General features: G+C 25.1%; 1 protein-coding gene across 1 annotated transcript in view; it reads right to left on the bottom strand.

Moving 5' to 3' along the window:
- Positions 1-12,836, bottom strand: part of LOC145830202 (insulin-like receptor) — a 34,803-nt gene extending 21,967 nt beyond the window's left edge. The window contains exons 1-13 of the mRNA XM_082938121.1: positions 12,523-12,836; positions 11,947-12,100; positions 9,763-9,925; positions 8,970-9,074; positions 8,391-8,514; positions 8,009-8,205; positions 7,589-7,853; positions 7,115-7,240; positions 6,641-6,803; positions 6,054-6,289; positions 4,323-4,530; positions 845-1,030; positions 607-672 (exon numbers count right to left, since the gene is read on the bottom strand). Coding sequence (XP_082794247.1) covers positions 607-672; positions 845-1,030; positions 4,323-4,530; positions 6,054-6,289; positions 6,641-6,803; positions 7,115-7,240; positions 7,589-7,853; positions 8,009-8,205; positions 8,391-8,514; positions 8,970-9,074; positions 9,763-9,925; positions 11,947-12,100; positions 12,523-12,748 — 2,219 coding nt within the window. The 5' untranslated portion in view covers positions 12,749-12,836. The remainder of the gene's footprint in view (positions 1-606; positions 673-844; positions 1,031-4,322; positions 4,531-6,053; positions 6,290-6,640; positions 6,804-7,114; positions 7,241-7,588; positions 7,854-8,008; positions 8,206-8,390; positions 8,515-8,969; positions 9,075-9,762; positions 9,926-11,946; positions 12,101-12,522) is intronic.
- Between the last annotated feature and the right edge of the window lie 1,169 nt (positions 12,837-14,005).

Below are 14,005 nucleotides of genomic sequence, written 5' to 3' on the forward strand. Positions count from 1 at the left end.
TTGTAGGCAGTGATAGCAGAGGTCTTACCAAAAAACAGTTATCAGCCACAATGTATAAATTACATTTGTTTAAAAAAGACACTTTACTTATATTACATTAATTGAATGTTGGAAAACGTTAAGTTGTTCATCTACTACAGATTTTTGCATAGAATTGCCTTTGTCCACCTACTACAGTTAAAAGACGAGAATCCAACTTTGTTACATATAATTGCAATATTTGAGGTTATGCTAGGTATCGGCAAACTGTGATCAGCAGGTCAAATGCGGCTCGCAGAGCGAAATCTTTATGTACTTTTAGGTAAAAACATACTGATTTAAAGCTGAATAAAATAAAAAAATTTAAGGTGGTCGATTTTTACGAATCAGTATAGTAAAAAATACAACATATAGATAAATAACTTTTAAAGTTAATATTATAGTATTGTTTTCTAACTCAATTTTTTTTAAAGCTTAGCATAAACTCATTTATTAAAAATATATTGATTAAAAATAAAAGTACAAAAAATTTTTTTTCAATATTAATCTACATTAATGGACACCACAGTTGATAACTTTAGAATTGTAATTTACTTTAAGTAATCAAACTGATAGGTGGAAACTTACCCGTCCATATCACTCGGATCCAATACATTTTCTACAGGTTTTTCTACTTTGTTCTCATTTTCGAACCTTTCAAATATTAACACTAATTAAGTTTATTAAAAATACTGTATTCAAAAACTAAAAAAGTGTTTGAACCTATAAAAGTTCACTATAATAAGAGTTAAGTTAGACATACACTGTTCATTGAAACTGTTTTAAATTACAAAAAGCAGACATTTTTCTTAAACCCAAAACTCACAAAGGTCTGTAAAATATATTCCATCCGTAGCTCATCTCTTCTGGTATAGCAAATAATTTATGAAGTTTTTTACCATTAGACTTCCCATTTGAAATTGAGTGTACCAAAACCTTGTCTTGAGTTGTGTTTTCATTTTCAGGAAATATTAGGTCTCCATCAGTTTCATTTTTTTCAAAAAGATAATCACTATTAAACATTTAAAAATCAAAGGTTTGAAATACTAAACAAAATAAGAATAAAATATTTTATTACAACGGTTATTTGATTTTGGTAATACATAACACTTAAAAACATGTATAAATGAACTTTAAGTCACTAATTTGGCCTGAGAAAAAAGTGCATATAGATCGGCATATTTATACATTATGAAAACTTCAAAGTACCAAATTAATTGAACGGTTTTATTTTAATTCTAGCTATCAGCTTCAAAAAGTATACCACAAGGCAAGTCTTTTTTTTTTTCTTTATATTATCTTAAGAAAAATAGTTTTTGAATTTATTTAAAGCTAAAAAAATGTATAATTTCTTTTTTGTTTTTCTGCACAAAGTTTTTAATATTTTACTTACTTTTCACATTATTAATTTTCAAGTTAGTTTTATCACTTTAATTTCATATTTTTAAACACTTTTAGCTGATCCATAAATTATGTAAGTATTGACTAAGCTTGGTAAAAAAAATTAGTTATGTTTATTGTAACTTATTTGTTTGCTTAATTAACATATTTGATCATTATTAACATTAGTAAATTATAACCACAAGAATGACATGAAACATCTTATCAATAAAATGGACTAACTATGTAGTGTTAATTTTTTTGTAGGCAGTGATAGCAGAGGTCTTACCAAAAAACAGTTATCAGCCACAACGTATAAAATATATTTGTTTAAAAAAAGACACTTTACTTATATTACATTAATTAAATGTTGGAAAACGTAAAGATGTTCATCTACTATCATCTACTACAGATTCTTGCATAGAATTGCCTTTGTCCACCTACTACAGTTAAAAAACGAGAATCCAACTTTGTTATATATAATTGTAATATTTGAGGTTATGCTAGGTATCGGCAAACTGTGATCAGCAGGTCAAATGCGGCTCGCAGAGCAAAATCTTTATGTACATTTAGGTAAAACATACTGATTTAAAACAAAAATAAAAAGTTTTGGTGGTAAAAACTAACAACAACGCTTTATAATTTTTAGTTACGAATAACTAGTACTTTAACATTGCTTATTTTATCTTTTTTTTCAAATTATTATTTATTTAAATAAGCTCTTTAAGTTTCAGTAAATTGAGTAATATTTTTTATATAAAAAAAATAACTATATCTTTTTTTATTAAATACTACGGATTTTTTTCAAGTTGCTGTAGTCTGAAGGCTTTTTTCTATACATTGCGGTCCGCGAGTTATCTCTACTGGAAAAATTATAATAGTAATAAGAAGCTGCCGAGCCCTAGACTATAATATTCTATTTCTTGGGATAAGAAAGATCTAAATAGCTAACAACTTCACTTACAAAATTATAGTAACCATTTTTAAATAACAGCTTCTTTTTTTTTAATAATATAGTTTATTGTTGTAAAATTATCTTTTTTTGTTTTTTCTTTGATATTGCTTTATAGTACCACCAAAAATACATTACTTGTGTTATTTTATTTTCACAAATTTACTAAAAATTTTTGATTTAAGGTGTCATTTAAATTCACAGTTTAAAATACTTTATTGAAAACTCTGTGAAAGATGTATAACAGTCTAATTAATAAAGTAAAAAACTGATAAAGAGTCTACTTATTTTACTAAACAGAATATACTTTTAATATTATTTAGAACTTTTTCTTAAGAAGATAAGTTTAATAGATATGCCAAAAGTTGTTTTTTAGTAAACTATTGTTTTAAAAATAATTACAATACAAAGCTGTTATTGTCTTGAAATAAAAAATAACATATATGATATCATTACTTACTAGAACTATAAAATACTTTTAGTTGTACTAATTTTAGTTAGCAAAACAAAGTATACTAATGATTTAAGGCCATAGGGGGGGTAGAAGCCATTTTTTGACCAAAAATAACATATAGACTTATATTATAGTAAATTTCATAATCTTTCAGATGCTTTTTTTAGATTTTAAGAATATTAAGTAACTTTTTTTTATGACCGGTTATATAAAGGGTTGTCTTTATAAAGGGTATATAAAGGGTAACTTTAAAGCCGTTTTTCTCGGGTTTTTAAAAACGGGCTTTAAAATCTATCTTCTCCTTCATTTTTCAAGCAATCTTCTTCAAATTTTTAGGAAATGTTCCTTACATTATGAGAAAAAAACGTTATTTGTGAATTTTAATAATTTTAAAAAATAAAAAATTTATGACAAAAAAAAAAGTGATTTTTTATCAAAAAAATTTTTTTTTCAAAAAAAAGGTATTTTTACTTGAAATTTTTTAAAGTCACTAATAACGTTTTTTTGTTATTGTATAAAGAATAGACTGTGAAAGTTTGAAGAAGATTGCTTAAAAAATGAAGGAGGAGATAGATTTTGAATGCATTAGTCTTTTTTGCCGTTTTAGTTTTTCCTTCCCCATAAGGAACCTGTTATGCGGCCCGACTTTGGCCGGTCATATCTCAAAAACTAATTCGAACTTTTAAAAACGGTAAAAAGCAACTTGAAGCTTAGTAAAAACTCTATAAAAAAAGATCAACTTGTAAAAAACATGGCCTACCCCCCCCCCCCCTATGGCCTTCAATAATTCAAAACTGTAGTTTACATGTCACTTTAAATAACTATAAAAAGTATATTCAAATATTTATAAACAAGTAATAAATCAGATAGTTTTATTTTTTCTTAAAAGTTTTTATGTACAAACGTATTTTACCCTTTATGAAAAAATGTAATACAATGATTTTTTAAATCTTAATAGTTTAAATAAACTATCTAAACTTTATGAACTTTAATGACATTTTAACTAAACCAACTTTAATAACTATTGACAGACTTCACTGACTTTTTAAAAATCTTAAAACACTAAATTCTGATTCAAGTTAGATAATTTTTAAAACAAGACATTAGCAATCAATAGTTTGTTAAATAATGGTATACTATTTTTTTATTTAAAACATTTTTGTACTAGTAAGAATATGGATAGGTCCAAACTGAATATTAAAACAAATATAAGGTATAATTACTTATTTTATGAAAAGTCTTCAAAAAATTGCTTAAATATTACTGTGTATAACAACGGTAATGTTTACATTATAAAAATCTAACTACTCTCGTCTTTTTTTAAGTTATTGTAGTTTAAAACTAATTCTAACTACATTATTGCAATTGTAAAGTTATTTTAGACAATAGTTTTTTTCAGGTAATTAAGACTCTTTCACGGTCTATTAAAGATAATTGTAAATAACCAACCAAAAAAAAATTTAGCATAAAAAATGTATATTTATAACAACTTTAATATTTAAACAAATCTTAGCTTACTCGACACTAAAATCTTCTCCAGTATTAAATTTCTTAAGAGAATCCTTGTCTACATATCTTTTTTCTGTTATTGAATTTATAAAACCTTCATCATTGTAATAACTTCCTTCTAGAATACTAGGCTCTAGTTCAAATGTATACGACCAGTAACCCTGGTTACGTGAAAACCAGTTAGGTGTAGCAGTAATGTCCAAAAGTCTTGTCTTGCCTGAAAAATTATAAAAGACTTGAATCTTTGGTTTTCAAAACATGTAGCTTTTTTAATATAAAAAATAAAAATAAAAAGCTTTAATGCAAAGTGCCTTTAAGTGAATATCTTTTTTTATTTTTTGTTTACACAGCAAACGTTTTAGACAGTTATAATTGAGTTTCCAGAAATATTTATAGTTTAATAAAGAATTCTAAAGCAATAGCAAAGTAAAGTCTAATTTTGAGCGTAGAAGTTGTGAACCATGAGGGCAGCATGCACCTCACGGATCTGAAACACTAACAAAAATTTCTAAACCATTATTAGTTTAAAAACATCCCGTGCAAATCAAACAAATCTGTAAGCTTTTTATAACAAAAAATTTTAATTTGTTCTCATAAGTTAACTTTAAGTACACAGTATTACTTATTAAACAATTATCTCAATCAGGGTTCGTACGCGAAATATTTTTCATTTAGCCTGACATTTTTCAAACTAAGGAAAATCCCCTTTAAAAGTCAATTTAGGTATTGGGAGGTCTTGATTAGTACTATTATAGTTACTGACTTCAACCAGCTTTATCTCAAAAATATTTTGAGCTATAAAAATCTGCAAAAGGTAACTCATAGCTTAGTTACAACTCAATAAAATAAGACTAAATTGTGAAAAAAGTGATCCTAAACTCTAAATAAATACAGTGATTGTTGATGTCATATCAGATTTAAAAAGCTTACACTTAAATAAAAAAACCTTTAATATTTTGTTCTTATAAAGAAAAATGAATTGTACCTAAAATTTGTACTCCCACAAAACTTAGTGCTTATATCTTAAAGCTAAGTTTTAGTGTTGTGAATATCTCTAATAACTTTAAACAAACAGTAAAATATATAAATAAACAGCTAAGAGTTTTAATCTAAAAAGTATTTGGTATAATGCCTTTAAATTGAAAATTAAAACAGTTCAACCAACTAAGCTCTGAAAACATAGCTGATGTAAACATACAGCTAAGTAGTTGAACTAAACTGTAATGTTTAAACTGTATTTTTTCTATGAATATTCATAATTATGACGTATATAATCTACTCAAAACAAAATAATGAAGATTATTAATTTTTTTTAGAGTTTCAACAAAAGATTTTGAGCATTTATTTTTACAAATACTGACTGATTTTGTCTTTAATAAGTAAATCTTTATTTATAAATAAATTCACATCTCAATTTGATCTTAAAAAGATTTCTCAATTTATTTTTTATCAAAAATTTTAAAGCATTTAAACTGAGAAAAACTGAGATTCTCAAATTTTTAAATAATAAAAACTCATTTAGCTTGACTTAGCCTGACGCGCACGAACCCTGCTCAATGGAATTTAATTTTTTAATTGTTATTTTTTTATTTTAACAGAAAATATTTCAAATTTAAGCGGCTTGCTAAAATATTTTTTTAATTTCGACCCACAAAGGTTTGTCTTCTAGTAAATCTGGTCCGCAAGTTATATAAAAGTTGCCCACCTAATTTGAATCATTTTGAACGAAAAAAAACTAACAAGAAGGTGAACTAGTTTCAAAATCGGATATTTCATCACTGCCATCGGTTACATTCTGCATTTGTCTTATAAACATAGTATATTGTTTACACAGTTTTTTGTTGGCTATTAAAAGAGACTTTCCATTTATTGAGAGCGATGTGTTCTTACTTGTACCGATTATATTATAAGGAGAGAGAAACCACAAAGTTTTCAAGTTAGTGGTTAAGTAAACTGCAAATGAGTAGTTTCTTGGACTGAAAAAAAGTTATGATTTTTTTTTTGTTCTTTTATTTGAATATCATTTAAATAATCTGCTTAAAAGTATAATTAGTAGTCCCTTTTGCTAAATTTGCATTTTTAAAACATTTTAGTATAGCTAGTATAAATGAATAAAAATTGCACACTATAAAAAAGTTTCAGTTTTTATTATCGTTACTACTATTATTATCAAAGATTTTACTTGACAAATTATCAAAAACAAAACAATAATTCACTATAGGTGTTCCAGAAAACAACCATATAAGAAAAAGTTGTTTATTAATATTTAAAATTAAATAGGTTATTAAATTGAACACTTTTATTTTAAAGCATTTTTTTGCATTTACCTATCTGGTATGTACCTAGGATCTATAACGATGTCAGAATGTCCTGTTATGTTGTTTAAGTTTTGCAGATAATCAACTGTAGTTAAAGAGCCACGTATTTCAAGTGCATCAACAGTAACCAAATTGCGGAAATTTTTTTCCAATAGTGCATATTCAGCATTGCCTATAAAAATATCATATGATAGTATTTAGATTTATTATCAAAAGTAATAAACAGATTTAATATTTAAATTTAGCTGATAGATTATTTTTTAAACTATTAAAATAGAAGTAAATCTAAATTTTTAATTGTATAAATTTTAATACGAATCGTAACGTTAAGTATTCAAAGACCTTTGTTATTATCACTTGTTGTGTATATGTAAAAAAATAAACAAATTATACACATACTTAACATGTAATACTACTAATCATATTAACATGTAATACTTAGAGTTATATGCTACTAATCAATTATTACTTAAAAAGTCTTACTGGTTCCATAGAAGTTTAAAAAAAGTATCCCCTTGATATAGTTGCAACCTCTAAATTGAGTAGTTTCCCAAGACTGGATTATTGGACATTTTTGACCTTGCAAAAATAATACAGGACAAGGGCACTCTGCAAAAAATAATAGTAAAGACATTGAGTATTTTTTATATAAAAGAAAATAAGAAAAAAGCAGTTTATTTATGTTCGTATTCATTGCTCTTTTTATAACAACTTTAAAAACAGTAAATTACAAACTGAAATTATTATTTTTATATATATCAAGGGTCAAAATTTCATTGAAGTTCGCTAAGTAAGTTTTTTTTTAATATTTACAATTCAAAAAATAAAGCTACTAAGACAATATTTTCATACATTTTACACTTACTTTTTTATTCAATAATATTTTAATAAACAAACAAGAAATCAACCGTAGAAAGCTGCATTAGTAAGCTTATTAAAATCCGATATTATATACACCTTTAAAACATTCATTATCTCTGCTGTAAATTTCTCCTGGGGCTAGTTTCTGTCCTTCACATTTTCTACAAAACATAGCTAATGGGTGAGCAATTGTCTTATTGCGCTGGTACAAAAATGGTTTATCTACAACTAGCTTCCAGCCAAGGGGACAAAATTTATTTGGAAAACACTTTCCTTGCTCAGACGAAGCATTATAATACCATGTACCTAATTCATAAGCACATTGATTGCTGGTAACACACATGTTGAGCGACTCATTGTACTGTAGAAAAAGTTTGAAAATAATTACTGGAAAACAAATAAAAGTTCTGCTTTAATCGAGTAAACTGCTGTAAAAAGTTTTAAACAGCTATTCTAGAATTTTTTTGAAGCTTAAATTACTGTTGTATTGTTTGAAATTGTAAAATTAAAACTAACTTTTAAAGTTTTCGGGGGGCAAGACTCTACGCAAGTTAAGTTTTTGTCGAGGTAGCCTATTTCACCTTTTTTTCCAACTTCATTACAAACAATGCAGCCACTAGGGTCGTTAGGACGTTTGCAAATACCACGACACAAGCGGTGACAACCGCATTCACCTTCTTCTGTGCAGCTGTCAGGACATTGTGGAGGACATGCTAAAAAAATTAATTCAATTTCATCTGTATTACATGCAAACAACTTATTTTAACTTAAACAACAACTAAGTGAAGTTTTAAGGTTAACAAAACTAAAAAACATTTAGGACTATACATAACTTTTGTACATTTAGAGTAAAATTAAAGTTTTTGTGTTTAGTAAGAAGTTAGCTAAGAAAAAAAACCTTTCTGGCATTGATGAGAACTAGGTCCCCAGCAATGTCCTAAAGTACAATTTTTATCACATATATCTAAACAGTACTTTCCATTGCCATAAAACTGAGATTCTCTCATTAGTTTGTTCTCTTTCTGAAAAAAGCAAAAAATAATATGTAGAACTTTCATTTTTCTTAAAAATAATTACATTATATATGAATTGTTTACTAACACTAATAAACTTATGAAAAAATATCCATCTATGTCATTATTAAATTTAAGGATCTACTATAATTACAGTGGGTAGTAAATTAGAAAAAATACAAAAATGCAGTTCTGAAGAACACCTAAAAAAAACTTGACAGAGGAGTTAAAAAACCTTTTTTTTAAACCTAGTTGAACAGCTCCAAGTTTATGTAAAAGTTGTTTAGTTTAGAAGAACCTAATAATGGATAGTTAACAGTAAAAATTAATACTTTTTGAGAATTTAGGACTAAATAGTTTGTTTATTAAATAAGAAGAAATCATTTACATATAATATTTTTAACAATATTGTATTAGTAAAAATAGTTTGATAATTGCCGTAATCTTAAAACCAACAAACTAACTCCTGTAAGTGCTATCCAATTTACCGTATTAACAAAACACATTCTAGGATTATTACCTATTTTCACTGCTCCTCTTTCTATTCTTTGTAGCTTTGAAAAGCCAATCTGCATTATTTTTTTAAAGATATTACTTTAATTTTTCAAGCAGTTTAAACTTTTTTTTATTTGTATAGTTTTTATCTCAACTAAACAAAAAGTATTACTTTAACTTTATATTCTGAATTACTATATAAAGTTTAAATTATCATAAAACTAAAATGAAATGGATCTTCATAATTTACAAGTACCAATAAACAAACTGAAGCACAAAAATTTTAGGCAAAATTAAAAATCAAGGCATACACCATTCAGTAAATTACCCAATTTTATGTGCTTTAAACTTTTAGTTAAATCAAAACACTAGTTTTTAACCAAGATAGAGAACTATATTGTCATAATTTTTATTTTTTAATTTGTATAGAATTTTAATTACTCATTTTATCTAAATAGTTTATATCTACATGTAAAATTATTTTCACTTTCTAATGCTGTGTATATTAGACTTAGATAACTTTTCAAAGCCTCAATCACTTTTAATTTTTAAAGTCTTGTATACTTGTTAATTTTAATTACTATAAAGTCTTATTCATTCATACATAAATAAGTTCATAAAGATATTCAAAAGTTAATTCTATTTATTCGACAACATTAAGCTTTAAAATCAATATTCATTTTAGAATAATGATTATGAATCAGTTAGTTTTTTTTTTATAAAGTTTACTATTTAACATCAAACATAAATAAAAAGACTAACAGACGCAGTATTAGTTTTAACAACCACCAATGCGTATTTATCCACAAATAGATTCTTACCACCTATTGAAACAAGATTAGGAAAAACTTTTCCCAAGTCATAAAAATACTTTGATTGTATCAATATGTATCCAGCCACATGCTTTAGTTTGGGTAGTGTGAAACTGTTGGAGTTGTTTGAATTTTTTTAAATACTATCATCAATTTGTATATTGTTTCTCATACTTTTACTTAACACAGTTAAACTTTAGAACTAAAAACTTTAAAACTATATTTAAGGGCATAAAAGGGCATATCTCACACTTTTTTCGGAATTTGATCTTATTTATATAGTTTTTACCAAGCTACAAGACTATTTTTACAGATAATAAAAATTCAAAATAACTTTTGAGATAAAGCCGGTCAAAGTCGGGGGCAGCAATAGGATCCTTATGAAAGGCGCAAACTAAAACAGCAAAAATAGACTATTTCAATAAAAATCTATCTTCTCCTACGTTTTTTGAGATAACTACCTCAAAATTTCAGGAAGTATTCTTTGATTTATTAAGAAAATTCTGTCAAAAATCATTTTTATTTTTTTATTTTTTTAAATTTTGCTCGGACAGAATTTTCTAAATATTGCAGGGAACATTTCTTAAAAATTTGAGGTAGTTATTTTTAAGAACGTAGGAGGAGATATATTTTTAGTGATTTCTAGTTATTTGCTATTTTAGTTTGTGCCTCCCATAAGGATCCTCTTGCTCCCTCCGACTTTGAACGGTTATAGCTAAAAATTATTTTTAATTTTTATAATCTGTAAAAAGAATCTTGTAGCTCAGTAAAAACTATACAAAATAGGATCAAGTTTCAAAAAAAAAAAAAAGTATTAACCCCCCTATGTCTTTAAAAAGTTTTCTTTTTCAATCATATTTGGTTAAATTTACATATGGATAAACTTTTATAAAAATTTTTTTAATATATAAGCAACATTGTTAAAATGCAGTTTACTACTTTTGTTATATATTTGACATAAACTGGTAATAAACAAAATAGCTATATACTAAATTACACATTTATTATTTTCAACACAAAAAAAAGGTTTTTCTTCAGTCTTTTCAAATATTGTACAAATATAATTTAAAATTTTGATTATTTATAACTTTGAATTTAGTTTAGTATTAACATATATTCAGTTTTCAACTGGTTTGTTTTAAGCTTTTAAGGCCATAGGGGGGTTTAACCATGTTTTTTACAAGTTAATCTTATTTTATAGAGTGTTTTCTGAGCTTCAAGATGCTTTTTATCGTTTTAAAGCATTCAAATTATTTTTTGAGATATGACCAGTCAAAGTCGGGCCGCATAATAAGTTCCCTATGGGAACAGAAAACTAAACAACAAAAAAAGACTATTTCATTCAAAATCTATCTCCCCCTACATTTTTCAAGCAATCTTCTTCAAACTTTCACAGTCTAATCTTTATACAATAACAAAAAAAAATTACTTTGGAATTTTAAAAAAAATTTGTAAAAATTTTTTTTTGAAAAAAAAACACTTTTTTTTCAATTTTTGTGAGAAAGTTTTAATTTTTATAAATTACCAAAATTCTAAAGTATTTTTTTTTTTTTAATATAAGAAACTTTTTCTGAAAATTCGAAGAAGATTGCTTGAAAAATGAAGGAGGAGATAGATTTTTAGTGAATTTTAAAATTTCTGAGAAAATTGACCCCAAAAATTATATCAGAATTATTTTTTTACAAAAAATTAAATATCTCAAAAGTTAAATGATATTTTTGAATTCTATAAAAACTGGCTTGTAGTTTGTACTTTAAGCTTTCATATAAAAGCCAAAGTTAATTTTTGTAAAAAAAATGTTGGACCTTATGTGACTAAAAATTATGGACCCCCTATGGCCTTAAATTAAGCTTGTAAAAAAGTGTAATAAAGCTTGGAGCTTTTTGCTAAGATAATCAAAAAATATAATAGTCTTTATTAGTTTGTAAAAATATTAATTGAAATACAAAAATTTAAATAACTTAACCAATCTGAATTTTTTAACAAAACTGTTAGCTATATCTTTGAAACAATAATTGAAAACATTAATAACTATGTAACTTTTTAATAATTTTAAATTTAAAATATGTTAAAATGTTTCAACCCATTGTTTTTCTTAATGATAGATAGAATTTTAACTGTATTAGACTCTTACTTCTTGTAGATATCTTTTAATTTTTCAGGTTCATGAGGGTCAAAAACTTGTAAAACATCTTCTATTTCAACATTACCCCATATAACCTCACAATCTTTATATTTTTTTACATGCTCAGTTGGATCTTCGTCTACATGAATGAAACTATCACACACTAAAATAAATATTAAATTTCCTTGTTGTAAAACTTTTATCTTTTAAGATATTTCCATATTAAAAAAAATATCAATGTATATAGTACTACTTTTACATTTGTTTAAAAACTATAACTAACAATTCTAAGTACTAGTTGTAAATGATTTATTTATGTAACTTCAATAAAGCGAACATAAAAACAGACAACATATAATATAAATAGACAAATCGTTAATTTACAAAAACTAATAAACGTTTTTAGACTTATTAAAATATACAACACTTGTTCATTTTATTTATATTCTGCAAAGCACTTTAGTTATTTTTGATACTAAAAAAAACTTAAATTTTTTATTGTTAAGTTTTTCATTTAAATTAAAACTCATTTTTTATCATACAGAGTATATTTAAGAAAGATATTTTAGTTCTTTAACTACATACCTTTTAAATCTTTGTACTTGTTAGAATTTCTAAATCTAGTTGTATGCCTGTAAGTCAAATGATCAGCAAGATAACGTGTACCTTCATTTTCTGGAATTGTGTCATTTTTTATGTACATATCTTTAGGAACTTTGTACTTTTCAAGAAGCTCTTCATCATAACCAACTACCAAAATAATTTTGGTAAAATTACAAAGGTATAGAAATACCCAAAATGGTTTATTCATTTTAAAACTAATACTTGTTTTTTTTTTGTTTTTTGTTTTTTTTAGATAAAAAACTATGTTGTTTAAATCTGGTAAAAAAAAAAGTTTTTGATTTCTTGTTAACATTATTTTTATCTTTTTTTAACTAAGCCCCTTTTTAACAAAGTTGCCACTGATTTTTGAGAAATTTCTTCTAGGTTTTTTTAATTTCTTCCTGGTTTTTAAAAGCACATGTTGTTTTTGGGTCTGTTTGTATTTTACAGCTAAGTTTAAGGTTAAAATCTATATTGTATATTACTTACAACAACAATGAAAAGATACTGTGAAGCTACTTTAAATATGCTTCTTAAGCAAAAAAAATGATGATGACAAAAATATTTTGTTACATGATAGATTTATTTGTCAAATCAAAATTTAACTACTTAACATGTAAAAATTGTTCGAAATTCCAAGTTTTTCTAGGTTTTTAGTGATTTTTTTTTAATTACAGGTTTTTTAACCTAAATCCTCAAATTGTAGGTTTTTCCAGGATTCTAGGTTTTGTGCAACCTCGTTTTATACAAATATTCTAAGTATTATATTAGGATTTTATAATGTTTAAGCTTTATTAATTGATTTTTTTTCAACAGATCAACCTATACACTAAGTCAATGACAAATAAAACAACTATAAATAAACAATAAATATTTTAAAAACAATTTAACAGACCAACAATAGATAATACAAATTTTAGATAAACTATACTTTAAGTTTTACCACTAAAAGTTGTTGCTATATTTTTACAATAAATTTCAAAGAATTAAAGCTTCTCTTTGGCTATAGTAAATTTATTTTAGACAAGGTTTATTAATACTTACAATATTAAAAAAATAATATTAACTTTTTATTAACACTATTAAGGTTGCATCTCTTTGAAGTTAGAATGAAATTATATGACCAAAAACAAGCAAAAGTTTTATGATTTTTCTTAAGTAGTAATACTAAAAAATTAAAAACAATACTGTAAATCAAAGTTGAGTACTTAAAAAAACTTAGGATAAAAAGATATAGAGTTTTCCAAGTCTTTTTCACCTAGTTTGTCAAATTCTAGGTTTAGCCAGGGTTCTAGGTTTTTTGGCAATCCTGTTTAATTTTTTTGTGTATAATAAGGTCTTTATGTAATTTTTAAATATGACTTTTTGTAAAGAAAAAGCTTAAGCTTCATATTTTAAAATTTTTAAATAAAAAATAATTTACTTATTGAAGCAAAAACCCAACCTGTATGGTTAAAAACTAGCC

Source organism: Thalia democratica, chromosome 2 (assembly GCF_965202585.1).
Source record: "Thalia democratica chromosome 2, ktThaDemo2.hap1.1, whole genome shotgun sequence".
In the NCBI taxonomy this organism is placed as follows: Eukaryota; Metazoa; Chordata; class Thaliacea; order Salpida; family Salpidae; genus Thalia; species Thalia democratica.